Source organism: Apis mellifera, linkage group LG11, assembly GCF_003254395.2.
Source record: "Apis mellifera strain DH4 linkage group LG11, Amel_HAv3.1, whole genome shotgun sequence".
NCBI lineage: Eukaryota > Metazoa > Arthropoda > Insecta > Hymenoptera > Apidae > Apis > Apis mellifera.
The window spans coordinates 593,376-611,423 of NC_037648.1; the positions used below are offsets into that span (position 1 = coordinate 593,376).

At 28.6% G+C, this 18,048-nt stretch overlaps 2 protein-coding genes across 7 annotated transcripts; one reads left to right on the top strand and one right to left on the bottom strand.

Annotated features, from left to right (window-relative positions):
- Positions 1-5: 5 nt before the first annotated feature.
- On the top strand, positions 6-2,299 carry LOC100577378 (galactokinase). Its single transcript, XM_006557464.2, has 6 exons — positions 6-406; positions 848-1,034; positions 1,132-1,274; positions 1,345-1,642; positions 1,738-2,059; positions 2,137-2,299. Exons 1-6 carry the CDS (start codon positions 245-247, stop codon positions 2,204-2,206), a joined length of 1,182 nt encoding a protein of 393 aa, XP_006557527.1. The 5' UTR covers positions 6-244; the 3' UTR covers positions 2,207-2,299.
- A 515-nt stretch (positions 2,300-2,814) lies between these two features.
- LOC413934 (sodium-independent sulfate anion transporter) lies at positions 2,815-17,969 on the bottom strand. Of its 6 annotated transcripts, none has more exons than XM_006557465.3 (11): positions 17,448-17,969; positions 9,901-10,314; positions 5,562-5,797; positions 5,214-5,415; positions 4,869-5,128; positions 4,411-4,756; positions 3,975-4,277; positions 3,730-3,875; positions 3,447-3,617; positions 3,120-3,273; positions 2,815-2,990 (listed from the first exon to the last, which is right to left on the bottom strand). In XM_006557465.3, exons 2-11 carry the CDS (start codon positions 10,091-10,093, stop codon positions 2,953-2,955), a joined length of 2,049 nt encoding a protein of 682 aa, XP_006557528.1. In that variant the 5' UTR covers positions 10,094-10,314; positions 17,448-17,969; the 3' UTR covers positions 2,815-2,952. The 6 variants fall into 6 exon arrangements, with proteins under 6 accessions (XP_006557528.1, XP_006557531.1, XP_006557532.1 ...); XM_006557468.2 differs by having other exon boundaries at positions 17,945-17,966; XM_006557469.3 differs by having other exon boundaries at positions 4,908-5,128; positions 17,448-17,966.
- Between the last annotated feature and the right edge of the window lie 79 nt (positions 17,970-18,048).

The window sequence follows — 18,048 nt, forward strand, 5'->3', positions numbered from 1 at the left end:
ATTTACAAGCAAACACATATAAACAAAATTAATAGATAACAAATACTTGATATAGTAATTTTATTTGAAGTATAATAGATATTCGTATTTTCAATATTCTACGTATTACATAAAATTAAATTATATTTGAATTAGAAGAATAAATAATATTAAAAATTTAATTTAAAAATTTAATTGTATGAATTTTGTGTATTAAGTGTCAATATAAATATATAAATATATAAATAGTTTTAGAATAGTTAAAATGGCAACAATTGTGCCTGACATAAATGAAATAAAATCAAAAGCTTTGGAAGCTTTTGCAAATGAATTTGGAGATAATGCGAATATTTGTGTATGTGCACCCGGTCGTGTGAATTTAATCGGAGAACATACAGATTATAATGAAGGTTTTGTTTTACCTATGGTAAAATTATTGATGTTTATATAAATATTACTTTTTTTTTTACGTAATAATTAAATTTCCGCTTTATAATCTAATGTATATATAAAAATTAAAAAAATTTTTTACATTACTAACATCAGTAACACGTTAATTATTTCTTTAAATATTTATTTTTTATGTTATTAATAAGAATATTAAAAAATTTATTTATTATTATTAAAATTTAATTTATTAATGAAAATATTAAACAAATAATAGAATATTAAGTAAAAAATTAATTTTTAGAATGATAAATTTGAATAATTATTAAAAATTATTATAATTATTGTAATATTGTTATTTTTTTATATTTAATCGAATAGAGTTTAAGAATCATTTTATTTTTATTGAAAAGTATATTTTTTAATTGAACAGCTATTAAATTTTTTAAATAAATATCAATAATACATTAACATATTATAGGCATTGCCCATGGTTACACTTATAGTGGGAAAACTTAGCAATGGAAAAAAATGTAAAATTGTTTCTCTCAATGATATAGTTAATTCTGAAAATTATACTGAATTTGAAGTTAATTTTCGTAAGAATATAAAACCTGGGGAACCAAAATGGGCTAATTATGTAAAAGGATGTGTAGCAAATTTTATTTGTCAGTTTGTTTATTATTTGAATTTATTTTAATAAAATAAAATAATAATATATAAAATATAATATAAGATAATAATATTGTATAATGTTAATTCTAGGTGATGTGCCACCTTTTAATGCTATTATTTTATCCACTGTACCAGTTGGTGCTGGTTTAAGTAGTTCAGCTGCTTTGGAAGTTGCTATGTATACATTTTTGGAAGCATTAACTGGTATAGAATCAGAAAAGCCAGAAGATAAAGTATAATTACATTATTTATTTTAATTTTAATTTTACTAAAACAAAAAAATTTATTAGAAGTGTTGTTTAGGCAATAGCTTGTCAACGAGCTGAACATGATTTTGCTGGAGTTCCATGTGGTATCATGGATCAATTTATTTCTGTGATGGCCAAAGAAGGTTATGCCCTTCTTCTTGATTGTAAAGATCTTAGTACTAAACAAATACCTATATCAAAAATAAATGATTATATTTTTTTAATTACTAACTCTAATGCACCTCATAAATTAAGTTCAAGTGCATATTGTCAGCGTAGAGATTGTTGTTATGAAGTTGCAAAAAGATTAAATAAAAAAAGTTTACGTGAAGTATCTATGAATGATATTCAAGGTAGATTAAAGAATATAATTATATCAAAAAAAAAAAGCAAAAGTATTTTTTTTTTTTATTAAATTTTGATATTTTATATTTTTTTTTATTTTTAGTTTTAAAATCACAAAATGTACCTGAAGAAATGATAAAAAGAACTCGTCACGTAGTCACAGAAATTAAAAGAACAATTGATGCTGTAGAAGCTCTTGAAAAGGGAGATCTCAAAAAATTTGGACAGTTAATGAATGAAAGTCATGATTCTTTGAAAAATGATTATGAAGTTTCTTCAGTTGAATTGGACACTTTAGTAAAAGCAGCAAGAGAAATAAATGGAGTTTTAGGAAGCCGTCTAACTGGTGCTGGTTTTGGAGGATGTACAATAACATTATTAAGAAAAGATGTAATTGATGAAACAATCAATCATATGAAAACAAAGTTAGATTGCTATTTTTGTAACATTTTTATAATTTTTGAATTTGATAATGATATTTATATATAGTATTTTATTACAGATATTCTGGAAATGCAACATTTTATATAGCAGAACCTGCAATGGGTGCAAGAATTTTAGACAAAAATTAAAGAATATGATGTTAAACAATTATCATCTAATTGCAACAATATATTTCATGTTTACAAATAAAATGGATATAATAAAAAAAAATTCAAACTTTATTTTTATACTTACATTAAACTAACTCTCTTTAATTTAAAAAAAAAATGATATACTGTTAAAAATTTTGATTTTTTTTTTATAGTATATCATATAAGATTTAGAATAAAATGGTTGAAAAAAAATTTTAATATTTGTTAATTTTTTTTAAAATAATATAAAGTATTACATATTATTATATATTACATATAATAACTTTTAAATTGCATGTACAATAATGCATGTATATAAAAAATGCTACTGACAAATTATATAAATTTATATACATATCTCATAATCTTATATAATTATAATTTTAGACCCTTTTGACACAATATTCATAATATAGTTTTTCTATATATCTTTTTATAATATTTAAAATTAATATATTTAATACATTTTCATCATTAATATGTATTACATATATTTTTAGTACTGTAAAGTTTTTATTTTATTTACGTGAAATTACATACATGAAATATCGTCGAAATAATGTAATATTGTATCTAAAGGGTTAATTGATACTTAATTACAATAATTATTAAAACATATTGTTCCTCTTTATTATAATATTATCTATATTGTTCGTTTTCGAGTTAATATAATACTGATATGTATAAAATAAAAAAAAAAAAGGAGTACTTCCGGGACGGAACTTATAAAAGTCTAAATATTATCAGTACCTGTTCATAGTAGTTGACGAATTTGAAAATTCTGAAAATAAATAAAAGTTTTATACAATTTAATCTAAATTACACATATCTATATAAAATTTAACAATTATTAACGAATAAATTATCTAATCATATAACATATTGTATAAAAATAAAATTAGTTAATTACCTTTCAAACAATCGTTAAGTTCGAGTTCGCTAGAACTACATTTTAAACCAGAAGGTTTTACACCTTTGAAAATTTCAATAATACTCGGTTTCAAATTATGAAAAATCAAAGGTTGTCCACGTTTCGAAAAATCTTCCGTTAAACTTTTAATTCCCTAATAAATAATGAATTATATATAAATTATAACATACAAATAAATTATATAATAATATCGATAATTTTCTAACTTGATTATATATATAATTTTCTTTTTATTTTGAATATTTTTTTTTGATTATTCTATATTTCATACTTTTCTATCTTCTATTATAACATTTTATAATGTACCTTTGCAGCTGTAAAATCTGCTGCTTGGATATGTGTAGAATCTATAACAACAGGTACCGCTGTTCCCTGTTTTGTACCTTGTTTACTAATTACAGCCCGCACGTATTCGACACTTGGAAAAACGAGACTTCTGTCGGGCGTTATGACAAGATATTCACAGCCGTTGATACTCTAAAACAAATATGACATTGTATATATTTATATAATAATATGATTTCTCATTACAAAAAAATGAACAGATCATTAATTTATATCATATATGTAATATGAAAAATTTCCTTACTGTATCTTTATGAACTCGTAGCGATGGTCTTGCTGAAGCATAAAGTAGGAACAAAACGTTTATACCGATACCAATTACTATACCTAATTCAAGTCTTATAAAAAGACAGCATAAAAATGTAGCTACAGCTGGTATGAGATCAATTTCTGAAAAGAAATTTATTTATTTATTTATCGTATAACGTATTCAGAAAAGTCTCTGTTCATAAGTAAAATTTTATTAACATTATATTTAAAAAACTGTACTTTTTGTTCTCCATATAGGCTTGATCACGTGTAATTCCACCATAAAAATGACAGCCGCGATGATGATTGCAGCGAGGGCGGCGTTAGGGATAAAGTACAAATATGGGGTAAGGAACTGAAGTGATACAAGTACTAAGAGTCCAGTATAAACACCGCCAAGAGTCGTTTTTACTCCGGATGAATGATTTACGGCACCACGACTAAGGCCACCGCTCACGGGCATGGAAGAAACGAAAGCTGACACAACGTTGCACACTCCTAAAGCCAACATTTCTTGGGTCGCATCGATTGGTTTACCTTCATCTACAAAAAAATACGTTTCCTTTATACGAGATCTTGTTACAATACAATACAATTTACAGGTAAAAAGAAACTTGTTCTCCAAAAACTTAATCATTATGTAATGTTGTTAGTTATATACAAGCGTATGACTCACTGAAAACTTTGGCAATAGAGATGGTTTCTAAGAGGCTCAATAAAGGAATGACTAGACATCCAGAACCGAGTGCGGAAACCATATCGACGAAATTGTAAGTTTCGTTCTTGTGATTGGTTTGAAACGGTGGTAGCTGAAATTCCGGAAGTCCTTGTTTAACGTGGCCCGTCAATTTAACGGGTGAGGAACCTAAGTGACTTTCTAAAAGCCAGCATATAACGCCGCAAACGAGGACCACGAGAATATTTCGTGCCGTGGATAGCAACCAAAGTGATTTTTGCATAATTACTTGTACTCTCGACGACATTTTTGCCGCTTTTTGCATAAATGGTATATCTTTGATTTTCTGCAAAAAAAAAACAAAATTTCAGTTACTTTATTCTTATGAAAAAAAGTATCTATTTAATAGACAATGTTCTAAATAGTTTACATTATTAAATATTTATTTAAAAATTTACTTCAATAAGGATTGTGACATGTTGAATGATGGTACTAACTCTAAGGAGAAGAAGTACGATTATACAAGTGATACCCAATGCACTGTCCCAGAGCTTTGTCTCCCCAATTTTCTCGAATATATTTTGCCATACTTCGACAAATTTACTACCACCGATGTGAATGCCTAGAATATCCTTCACTTGGCTAGTAGCAATAATTATGGCTGCTGCCGACGTAAAACCGACCGAAACTGGTCCCGATATGAAATCCAATAGAAAACCTGATGAGAAGAGAAAATATATAAATATTTAAATTTAATCTCGTAAATTCGATAATAATAATAATAATAATAATAATAATAATACCTAAATGTAAAATTCCCATTAATAAACACGCGCAACCAGAGATGAAGGTTAGAAGAACCGCAAAATCGGGCCCTAAATCGGATTTTTGTAACGTTTCCCTTGTCAAGATTGCGATAATTGCAGTTGGCCCAACTGGAACGTCTTTGCAGGATCCAAAGATAGTGTAAACGAAGCATGCCATGAAAGACGAATATAAACCGTACTGCGAAAAAGAAGGAAATTTTTAGAGAGAATAGTGTGAGAACAAATAAACAATATTAAAAAAAAGTACGTATATTAAAAAAAATTATAAACGTTAACACGATGTTTAAATAAAACTTGGAAAGATAAAAGAATAAACGTTCTTACCTGCAAAGGAAGTCCTGCCACATTCGCATAAGCTATCGCCTGTGGTATAACGGTAAGGCCTACGGTAATACCAGCAACGAGATCACTTACTATGTAATCCTTACGATACGTTTGTATCCACGCTGCTATAGGTACCCTTTTGTAAACCATTTTTTTCTTGCACGACCTTTTGATTCGTTGATACACCCATTTTCTTCCTAGAGAGCATAATAGATCTTTTTCAGGATTTTGAGGAACTGGAAAAAAAAAATTTCATTTTTTATTATACTAGAAAAATATACGATTGAGCGATGAAATATAAGAGAGTGAAAATTTATCATACTTTATAAATTAAGTTTAAATAATATTTTCAATTTTATATATATATATTCACCTTGAGTAATCGATAATTCATATAAATTTAAGAATTATAAAAAATTTTCAATATATAGAATTTTCTTCCATCCTCACTACGTACAAAATATAAAAATGTTTCAACCGACGTGAAAGGTATTGGCGATATCTAATGCACGAAACGAGAATACACGTGTAAACAAAGATCATTGCACGACGAGCTGAGAAACGTTTACAATGGGCAAACGGTATAATTAAACCGTGTAGGAAAATGGTTAATGCACGTGTGTAGAATAGCGATGTAGATTCCTCGGATCGCGTGACGACCTTTTTAAATAACAATTTTAGAAAGTACGACGAAGAGAGGAAAAAGATAGCGGAATAAAAAGAAAACTGTGCGGCCACGGGGCACATCTGACTCGAGCCACGACGGGATATTAGGATTACCATAATATGTGTGCGAGTGTGCACAGTGCTGTAGTTCCCGTATAACTGGTGATAATTGCGTCCAAAAGTGAAGTGAGACAGGTTTAACTGGTTCTGCGCATACGGCACGTGATGTTTGAAGGAAAATATAAATTATCCAATGAATTAAAAATGATATCCATTCAATCGACATTACATACGTTAAATGAAATTTCACCGGATTCGTTTCGATTTTTTTGAAAAATTGGAATTAAACGAATCGAAAATAATTTTTAATACTTTTAAAAATTTTTAATACTTTTTAATTTTCCGTTAATTGATTGTATCGAAATTTTGTTAGTTATTTCGTCAAAAAAGATAATGTTTAAGAGAATTTTTTTAAATTTGAACGACAAATTTATTTATGAGATATTTGATTACGAAAGAGTATAATAATTCGCTTCTTTCTTAACATTTTATGGATATCGTTATTTATTGCTAAATTGTTATCTATATTTTAATATATTTTAACAAAGAATTATAAATTGGCTTCTCTTTGTCCCTTCTTACAAATGATAAATCATATTGAGTATTAATGTTTGATCGATCGAATTCAAGAAAATATAAATAATAACTTTTGTTCTATCGTCATATTTCGTCATATTGAAAAATTAAATAAAGGAGAGATATTATTTTTGAGATTAAAAATTAATGGGATAAAATGGATAAAATTTGTATTTATTAATTGTAATTTAAAGATAATTTCAATATCGTTGAAAAATGGTTTGAAACGTAATGTTGAAAATCTCATTTTAGAAAGATAATCGCGAGGTATCGATATCAATTGCGAAAGTTATTACGAAACGAGTAATATAAATTCTGAATTATTTTATACCATTTTATATGCTAATAAGGATGATATTTTCCAAATTTCAATTATTATAATTCGTTTCAGATAATTCGAACAAATTATATTATGAAAATCACACATTATTTTCAATCAAAATTTTTTTTCTAATTTTTATCGCGAAATAAACAAGTTCTTCTTATATAGTATTTAACACTCTTGCACGTTTATTGAAATGAAAGTGTTACGAGCTAACGAAATCTCATTATCATTTTTAAAACAGGTTGTATCAAGGAAAAACTTTAAAGAATAGAGAGTAATAGAAGAGCTTTCCTGTCACACGTCATTATTTCGCAAACGGGAACGAAGTGAATCAGAAGGATCCGTAACTTTGAGTAACTTGTCAAACACGCGCTCGAGGCCTAACCTCAAAACTCGAACGAGGCAAATTCGCAACGCCAAGTTTTTTTTCTTTCCTCCCCTCGTTTGCATCTCATTTCGTGAGAATTCGTATTAAATGACATATCGTTTTTCCCACGACACTCTTCTTTGACGTCATTTGAAAATTTAATTTTCAACGTTTCCCAACTTTTTTTTTCTATTTACTCGACTCGTAATAAAAATAGCCTTCGAAATATTCAAATGACTCGCGACCTCTCCTTTTTTTTTTTTTTTTAAGAAATCAGATGAATTGCGTTTTTTTCTTTTTTCCTTTTATTAAAATGTACCTCGTTACTTAATAGATTGATCGTTTATTTTATCATCCGAATTTTCCAATTTTTAAAAATCGTCATAGAAACGGATCCAATCGTTTCACGGATCCGATCGATAAAACAGAATAAAATATGATATTTTTATTTCTGGAAGGATAAAAGAAAAGGATATAAGAAAATTTTTTTTCCATATATAAAAAAAGAAAAATAATACTTTTCGAAATTTAAGTTTTAAAGAAATTTCAAAGAACCGCTATATTAATTTTATTCCCATAATTTCCATTAATTGTTCTCTTGATAATCTTGGAATCGGACAATCGCGAAATTGCATCATAAAAAGAAGAAAAAAGAGAGAGAGAGAAAAATTAACAGCTAGCGTAACAATTTAAAACGACGAAGGAGAATAATTGATATAATCAAATGTTAAACTGTTGGGTCGTTATCGATACTTTTCCATCTATCAAATTATCAAACGATCATTTTTTATTTCTTCTTCTTCTTCTTCTTTTATGAATATTCTCATGGCCCCGCATTGGAAAATTGAATCTCAAACGGATTTAGCGCACACAGGCTCGGTAGATGTACAATAATCGTAAAAACCGCCTTGAAGAGTCCGCTTTTGCCTCGATGGAGATTTATTTCGTTCCGTTCGTAATCTGCCTTATAATTTATTCGCGATTTGCATGTCGTAGAATTCTTAATCGATAAACCTGCGACTATCAGGTGTTTGAAATTATCCACTTTGAATATTGAATTTAAATCGAGAATGGGAATCAAGGTTGGTCACGTTAAAAAATTCATCGATATTAAATTGTAAAATCCTCTGTCCTACATATGTACGTTTCGTAAAAGAGATGTCTTTTTTTTTTTTTTTTTTTTTTTTAAGAATAACGCAAAAGCTCCTTGAAGACGCGATAAAGAAAGAGATTGAGAAAGATGATCCTTCCTCTTCTTCTTCTTTTTCTTATTATTATTATTATTATTGATAGTTTGAAATGATAAAGCAGATAAGATGAAAAAAGATGGATAATAATTTTACCGTTGTAATTTATTGGCGATTAACATTTTTTTTACAAAGATAACATTGATTAAAATTGGTTAATTTTGACGAGCTTGTAATTAGTTTCATTATCATGATTCATTTCAAGCAATAAGAATGTCGTAAAATCGTATTATTCGTTTCAGCAATTATAAACAATTTTAAATTCAGCATCGAGTTTCATGGCCATTGTCGAGAAAGTCAACGAAATTTTAATAATTTTTGTTTTTTAAAAAACGTAAAAACAAATATAATTTATTTTTACTCCAACTCTAAAGGTCATTCTATATTGTATATCGTATCGATGAATAATTCATCGAGATTCAAAAGATAGAGCATAATATGTCCGAAATATGTATAAGATAATTTGTATTAACCAATCAATCAAACAATCGATCATCTCGTTAAATTTTAGGATTACTTGTGGATAATATTTGTATCCCTCGTTATTTACTTCGACAATTAATTAATTCGTCGAATTAATTATCCTCGAATAATCCAACACGTGATTAATAAAGATTTCAAAATGCGGGAAACACGTGCCACACGTTCCAACGAATGTAAAAATATACGCGAAATAAGAATTTAATTTCGATTCTAGTGGAAAACGTGAAACGATAATTACGACGAAAATTCTCATTTAAAACAAGACGAAAATCAAGAGAGTGGAAAGGAGAAAAAGAAAAATTTCGTTCGAGGCTTTATTTTTTCTTTTTTTCCAGTTATCGATAATTAAAAATAGAAAGAAATATCCTTGGACGCGACCAAGTCATTTCCATCGATCCATTAATTGTCAAATAACTAAGAAAAAAAAAAAAAAAACAAACAAAGCCTCGAACGAGAAATATCCTTCTTTTATTCTATCTTTCGAAGAATCTTCTCCTTCACTTTTTTGTCACTTTATCGATCGAGCGCGGCGTATACTCTTATCTTATTAATAACAACACAACGAGAGAGAGAGAAAGAGAGGGAAAGAGAGGGAAAGAGAGGGAAAAAACTCACCATCGTTGCTCGCGGTTTTGTCATCCTGATTGCAAACACGAATATTGTTGAGTCTGTTCTCAAACTCGGGCATTTGATCGAGATCGTTGTTGTTGCTTCGAAGAGGATCCTCGAAGGCGGCATTGCTGTATCCGGTTAACCGAACCTGCTTCCCCGTTTCGAGATCGACGTCCTGGACATTGTACTTGGACATGTTCACGATGATTCCTTCTTCGATGAAATGGGAGATAGAGATAGAGATCGAACGATTTTTTTTTTCTTTTTTCTTTTTCTCTTTTTTTTTCTTTTTTCTTTTTTTTTTTCTTTTGAGATCAAGATACGAGGGATGTTGTAGGGAAGTGGAAACTTGAAGGAGGGACGAGGCTCATAGAGACTCCATTGTTTCGATTATGTATGTACGTACGCGTCGCGACCCTGAAAAATAAAAAGATATATCTCTAATTAATTCATCGTTTCTAGCTTCTGGTTCTAACGTTACCGTTACAGTTTTCTTCCGTTCACTTTCCAATTGTAAGAAAAGAAAAAAAATATAATAATCATTTTCTTCTTGCCGCTTTTTCGTCGCATCGATTCGTTCTCCAACTTTTTTACTCGGATAAATTTCGCAATGCATCTCGTAGTGACGGGAACATAGGGAACAGTTCTTACGTTTATGTCAAAGGTGAGAATTTATATACATTTCGGATATGTGAATGTATGAATACATATTGGCGGATTTTAATTATATTTCGTATAGTACGAAGGAATGGAAATTAAATTTTTTTTTATGATAATTCTAATTACCTGGTTGAATTACGAAAAAAAAGGACTTTTTTTTTTTTTTTTTTTTTTTTTTGATTTATACGTTCACTTATCGTTTCGTAAGGGGATAAATTCAAGGATTTCTATCTTCTCGCGACGTTACTTCCCCTCTCCCTCCCCATCCCTTTATTCTCAGTTATATTTGTTTTTATTTCCGCTTCGTTTTCTTTTAAATTCAAAATTTTATTAGAGGAAAGAAATAATGATAATTTCTGGATTATTTTATTGTCATCAGAGAAACATGAATAATCCAACGAGATAAAATAAATCAAAGTATATTCTAAAAATAGTAGAGTACGATTTTTTCGACAAAATTTTATTCTTACGCTCTTTACTTAAATTTTCTATGTAAAATAATCAACTTATCTAATCGTTCAATTTCATTTGCATTTTTCAAACTTTATTTTACTCGGAAACGAGGCTTTAAACCTCGAAAAAAATTGTATTTCTTTTTTTTTCTTTTCCTGTGTAATTATCAAGTAATAAATAATAAATACATTTGCTCGGCATGATTTATGAACTTGTATTTTGTGCTCGCCAAAAAAATGACTTAAAATTCGTTTGTATTATTATTGATTTAATAATTGATCTAATAAAATTTTTTTCCATCATTTACAAAGGAAATTGTTTCTAAAAAGAACAAGTTTAAATTAAATTCGATTTGAAATTATATATATATATACGGATCTTTGCACGAATAATTTCTCGAGTAAGAGTGAAAAAATCGTACACCGCGTAAAATTTTGCTGGTTCGTTAACATTACATAACGTGCTTTACGAAAACTGATATAAATATTACTTTCGCAGTAACAATTCGGAGAAATTCGTATTCGCGCAATTCTTCGATGTATTTTGAGGTTAGGTTAAAATCGAGTTTGAATTAATCGCAATTTCGATTAATTTTGATAATTTATAAATTTACAATTGATAATTTAAACATCATGCATTAATTATTATTGATTTTAATCAAGTATTGCTTGTATATTTTTCAAATTTTAATCGTGAAAAATAATATAACCTAAACTATTAGTTATCTATCTTAAATTATACCATTAGAATTTGAAAATTAATAATCGTGTAATTATAAAATGGAACAAATACAATGATTTTAACGTATAGAGAGATGATTGTTTATCTCTTAATTAATCTAAAATATTGAAATATGATTATAAGAAAATTTTCGTTTGTTTTTTTTTTTGACAATGAATATATTAATTGAACGTTTAAAATAATTGTTTAAATAGATGCAAATAATTTTCCAATATAAAAACTTTTACGAAATTGAAAGTTTTGAAAGACGATTTAGAAAAATCATATTTTCGTTTAGCTTCTTACTTCATTTCGTTACATCGATTGGCAAATATCGTTCAACGATCGCGATACGATTATTATTAATTATTTATTAACCTATTTATTAATTCCAAGATAAAATGCGCCTTTGCGTCACAAATTGTTTGTCCTTTTCGTATCTACGAGTGCTAGGCTTTGTTACGATTAGTATGTATTCTCATTCAACATTCCTGATCGAATGCGCTAGTTGAAAGGCATAGAATTATGGTTATAGATAAAGAAACACGTGGCAGCACAGTTGCATTTCTTGCACAAATTAACAGCGCGTATTTACTCAAAAGAGTAAACACGATTTTTATTGTTTTAACAATATTATTGACATTTTTGTTATCGTTGTTTGAGTGAGAAAATATACATTATTGACGAAATTGAAAAAATTAATTATCACTAAGAAAGAATATCTTCAGTTGTATTTACGAATTTTTAAAAAAGAAATTAGTAGAAATGAGTATTAATCGCTACAAGTTTTGAACTAATAACGATAATAATGTAATTAATGCAATCTTTAAGTATTCGATAATAGTCGATATTGAATAAAATAATTCAACAATTAAACTTTATCATTATCATTTCTATCGACACGCTCAAATCATTGATTTTAAAAATTAGAAGATATAATTATGCCACATTATTATCCACCTTATATATTATATATATAAACACGAATTATAATTACCGATAATTTATTCTAATTTATTTTTACGATTTGCGATCGTGAAAAAAAAAGAACGAACAATATTTACGATCGACGATACTTGACTGTTATCGCGTCTAATTATCGTCTAATCGTCATTGATTTATTCGATCGAATGAAATATATATTTCGCCTAGTAGATCGTTATTGCGCTCTAACACGATACTACGTGAATGCGATCGATCGAATGTAACTCCTCGATGAGGCAGTGTAGTAACACTAACGGTATCTAATTACCACGTTGACACAATTCTCGAACCATCAAATCGTTTCATATGAATGAGCGTTCTCTTATGTTAAAACTGTTGTACTGTCCGACGAAAAAACTCTCTTCCCCTTTCGTGATAATCGAACCAATATTATCCACGTATCGGTAAATTCTTTTTCTTCTTCGATTGCTTCGCGATTTTAGGTTAGGTTAACTCTTATTTTCGTAACCTAAACATATCGCTTCTCGAATCCGAATCTATATTCGCTATATTATTTCCTAATTCGTTTAGAATTACCGTTTAGAAAAATTTCGAAAGTGAAATAGTGTTAATCTTAAAGATATAAATTTTTTTACCGTCATTAGAGATTTACGATACTTCGTTCTGGAAAAACTAGTTTTTTTTTCCATTTACAAATTAATCAATCGATCATTTTTTATTTTAATTTCTCTTTAACGCGAGTTATTTTTCATTTAGCGGCAAGATTTATGACACTTTGCCACGCAAACTACGTTTCTTATATTTCCTGTGTAAATCGTACGAAACATCGTGAAACTTTGAAGGAACGCCATCTCGACATGATCGACACTCGCGTAATAAACATCGCGTAAGGACGATGATCTCGCGAAAGTGTTAAATAATTCATCTGTTATTGCTGAAAGCCCGAATTGGCTTTCTAAACGGTCGAACAGTTTCCTAACCAGATTAACGATGAGCAATTTGTTTTAATTGCATACACGTTTCACACATCCTGCATTTAAATGTGTTCATTATTATATATATATATATATACGTACGATTTCATTCGATGAAAAACAGGATAAAAATCTTTTCTCCCTCGCAACTTGGAAAATCTTTTTGACGTCATAAAAGAAACAAGACTTCCTGGATATGTTTTTTGATTAACATTCTGAATAACTTGAAAATTTATTATGAATTTATGTAGCGTAACAACAGCAATTACTTGATTTAATTAAATATAATTACAAATAATGAGATATTTTTATATTAATGCACGAATACAATTTTGTTAAAGAAAATTTTTCGATCTCCTCACGAAGAAATTTTTATTTTTCCCGACAAAAATAAACTTTTTGACGAAATAAAAATTTCAAGTAAGTATCTCAGAATTTTCTCGAATTCTTTTCAAAATCAAGTCAGAATGTCGATTATACGAATTAATTGGATAAATTTGTTCCAACAATCATTCAGAATGATTTAAATTTATCAATACGTGAGACACAATTAAACAATTTTCAAATATACACGTGTACACAAAGGAATACATTTTTGACATAACCTATAACGAAAGAATAAATTAACCTTTCTAAAACCCATCGGATACAAAAATTGTTAGACACATTAATTCAAACATAATATAAATCAATTTATATTCGAATAATAAATCATTTGAACAACTATCGTATAATTAAAAAACAAATTTTAAATCGATCAATCATTCGTAAAAAATTTCAAATAATCCACTGTAAAAGAGTAGTCGATACGAACGTTATCTACATTAAATATTTTCTGCTCTTCCGAAAAGGATAAAAAGGGAGGAAAAACTTACGAGATCTCTTTCGAAATATATTCGCCGGAATGTTAATTCATCGGGAAAAAGTCTCCGTCCATCTCAACCGCAGCCATGATGAACGACACGTTCCAAGTAGAATCGTGCAGAATTAAAGAGACGAGATTCGCGTTCAGATTCGCGATGAAGGAAATGTTATAACGAGAAGCGTGAAATTCTTTTAAATATCGCAGGTGTGAGTCAGTTGTGGTATGAATAGCTGGTTATTTTCTTTAATATATCTCGCCACGTTGAATGCAGTCAACGTGGCGAGAGCAATTTGCGATAACGGTGTCTTCGGGAATGATACGTACGATCCTCGAAATTGGATTCGAAAGAAATAAATTCCCCTGGCGAGGATTTCCGCTCATTTGCATCCGATTTTACGAGCCCTAAAAAAAAAAAAAAAAAAAAAGAAAAAAAGAGAGAAGAAAATGATTTTTCCACCGTTGCATAAATCACGTTATCCCTCTCAAGGAACGATCAACCTGTCGATCTTTCTTAATTTTACGACGGCAATTAGGCTAGCGAAGGTCTGTTCTTACGTATCCCGCAGTTGATCTATTTTGCATTCCGCCTCACCTCCGATCATAAATTATTAAATATCGTCCGTTCGAAAAATAATTTTTTTTTTTTCCTTCCATCTTATATAAAATTTTAACACACTGAAAATTAAATTTAAATTCAATAAATGGAAAGTTTCGGTATAAATTATGTTAATACGAATAGTAGAGAATATCAAAAGATTGGATAAAAATTTTAAATAAGTTCCATATATACCTCTCTGATACAAGTGATGATATATTTGATATCTGAAATGATAATCAAGTTTTAAATTATTCATAGGCGTCTATCTAACTCTGCGTGTATATATTATTTGTTTAAGTATTGCAAAATACTTTATTAATTTAATTAATCAAATCGACAATGTTCAAAAATTTTATATATTAACAATATCGATGAAATTGATGTATTATTTAGAGACAGGAGGTGGATATATTTGACATAGTAACATTTGATTCAAATTGGCCGACCCCGTGCTTTTCTCTTTTTGACACAAGTAGTTTAATCTTGTTTTCCGTTGGCCTAAATACTGATTCCACTAAATTCTTGAACGTCTAGCACGCACATATCGGAACTTTCATTGTATCGAATATCGTATAAGGAAACGATGCTTCCTCGGGTAGATGATTCAATTGTTTTCAGCCCGATAGAATTTCTTTGATTTATTATATTTCATTGGAAAGAAATTTTAATCAGATCCTAATTAAATATATTGAATTCGTGTGTGAACTTTTATTATTTAAGAAAAGAATCAATCAACTATAATTAGACTCTAATTACAAAAAAATGAATTGTTATACATTTTTATTGCAATCTTTTTCTGATTCATAAATTTTTAAGTATAATGTAATAAATAGAACTTTGATCTCAATATCAAGAAGTGTATGATTAAACGTTAAAATTATTTTAAAGGAAATAAAGAAAAAAAAATGAATACAATGTAGAAAATGGAAAAGAATTGCAATTATCGATTATTGATACGATATATTATTAGTTGGATAGTTTTCGATATATCGATATTATCGTTAATGGATAAAAATAGAGTGTTTCTTTCTTATTTAAAAATATCTGTATTAAATAATAAAATAAACAGTTTTTATTAATAATCTTTATTAAAAAATTATATTTTTTTCAATTAACGATATCTTAACGATTCGATATATTTTGAACATATCGAATGTATCGATGGGTGAATAATGAAATATATATCGATAATTCACGAGCAATCGTTAAAAAGATTTCTAAAAATAAATTTAAATAAGGAAGAAAAAAAATAAAAATTTCTATATTAAATCGATCGATAATTCGATATATATTCGAATCGATATTTCAACGAGATTATCGATACATCGAATTATTGATGATACGTTTCATTTTTGATGCACCGAGATTTTTAATAAAGCTTTCTATATTACGAACTGTTGCCTCTCTTTCTTTTTTATTATTACATTTTAAATTACGCACGTTTTCATAATTACACGTATAATTGTACGTGAAATTTTTCATTCGATTCGTAACATTCGTTTCACTTACGTATTCGTGATTGTTCGTCTAAATGCGTGCGAAAGTCTATTAGAAGGCCTATAATCCTATATAAAAGCGGATGATGCTTTCTCTTAACGATTTCGACTAATATTATAAATTTAAACGATTTGACGAATATCATATTGTAAATCTCTAATGATATCGACTAATATTCTAAATTTGTATACATTGTAACGTTGCGAAGAAAAACTCCTTGATCTATTTTTTTTATTTAGTGAGATATTTATTAGTTACGTAAACCTAGAAATTTAATTCTTCTTTATTCTTTTATTATTTTATTGTTAATTTGATTAACGTATTGTAAATTTATGTGATAAGTTAGTAATTTTAATAATAAGATGTTCTAAGAGAATCATAATGATCAAATGTAATTGATAGATAAATAATATTCAAATAGTTCTTATTGAAATTATTACTAGAACGATAGTTAATTCAATTCTTTCTATATTCTCAGAATATCAAATCGTCGAAGAGAAAATTCCAATTCCTCTTTATAATTTTTTGTAATTTATTTTATTCATGTAATTTTAAAGTTACTGTATAATATTTATCGTGGTTTTTGTCACATTATATTCGATAAATTAATTAAAAAATTTCTGTCGTTAAAAAATCTATCGAAATTAATTTCGATTGGGACAAATATTTTGAAATCCCGTTAGAAAATTCTTTATAGCTTTTTCATTCGCACTCTGAAATCTTCCGATTTCTTTTCGAAATCATTCTATATTCTACTACAAACATCTTTCGATTCATTCCACTTTCTCGTAGTTTTCGAATCTACGATTTATACAAACACAATGGTATACGTAAATACCTGTCACATCACAGCCAACAATGAACCATGGTAATTGTAATTCCTAAAGCCATCATGTCCAGTAGCGCGTCCACTGGCAGTGGCGTGTCGTTTTCCTTGCGAATGCCACGATCGTTTCTGTTTCTTTTTTCTCCTCTTTCTCGAGAACACTCGCGGTGAGTTCACTGGCGTCGCGGTAAACGTGTTTCCGTTCACAATTTTACAACGTTATCGCAAAAATCGAAAGTACGATTAACTTAGAACGATTAACGGGAAATTTTTACCACGTGCGACTGCCGTCACGTAAAAAAACGTTTGAAAATTTGTTTCAGGTTATACTTACAAGAAGCTTCTACCTGTTGCGCGAAAATTTAGGTTACCGTTTTAATTGAAAAAAATAACACTGGTTATATATTCGTTGAATTCTTTGCTAAGCTTCGATACGAATTGAACGGATATATTTAGAAACGGTCGAACGTTGCAAACGTCACCCGAGTCTCTCTGAAGGGAACGCTCACCTGAGCTGAAACTTGACAGCCAAGAATTCGCCTTTGCGCGGTGCGCTGATGCGTCTGCGCATTAATACCCATCTCTCCTAAAACATCGTCACGTGCTTCTGAGT

What these genes read in the sequence shown, in the direction of transcription:
- LOC100577378 (XM_006557464.2), top strand. Translation starts at nt 245, where the DNA reads ATGGCAACAATTGTGCCTGACATAAATGAAATAAAATCAAAAGCTTTG. An exon ending in ATGTGTAGCAAATTTTATTT is followed by an intron (nt 1,035 to 1,131) that starts GTCAGTTTGTTT and finishes TGTTAATTCTAG; the next exon opens with GTGATGTGCCACCTTTTAAT. An exon ending in CAGAAAAGCCAGAAGATAAA is followed by an intron (nt 1,275 to 1,344) that starts GTATAATTACAT and finishes AGTGTTGTTTAG; the next exon opens with GCAATAGCTTGTCAACGAGC.
- LOC413934 (XM_006557465.3), bottom strand. Translation starts at nt 10,093, where the DNA reads ATGTCCAAGTACAATGTCCAGGACGTCGATCTCGAAACGGGGAAGCAG. An exon ending in ATGTCACAATCCTTATTGAA is followed by an intron (nt 4,757 to 4,868) that starts GTAAATTTTTAA and finishes TTTTTTTTGCAG; the next exon opens with AAAATCAAAGATATACCATT. An exon ending in ACTTAACGATTGTTTGAAAG is followed by an intron (nt 2,991 to 3,119) that starts GTAATTAACTAA and finishes ATTTATTTTCAG; the next exon opens with AATTTTCAAATTCGTCAACT.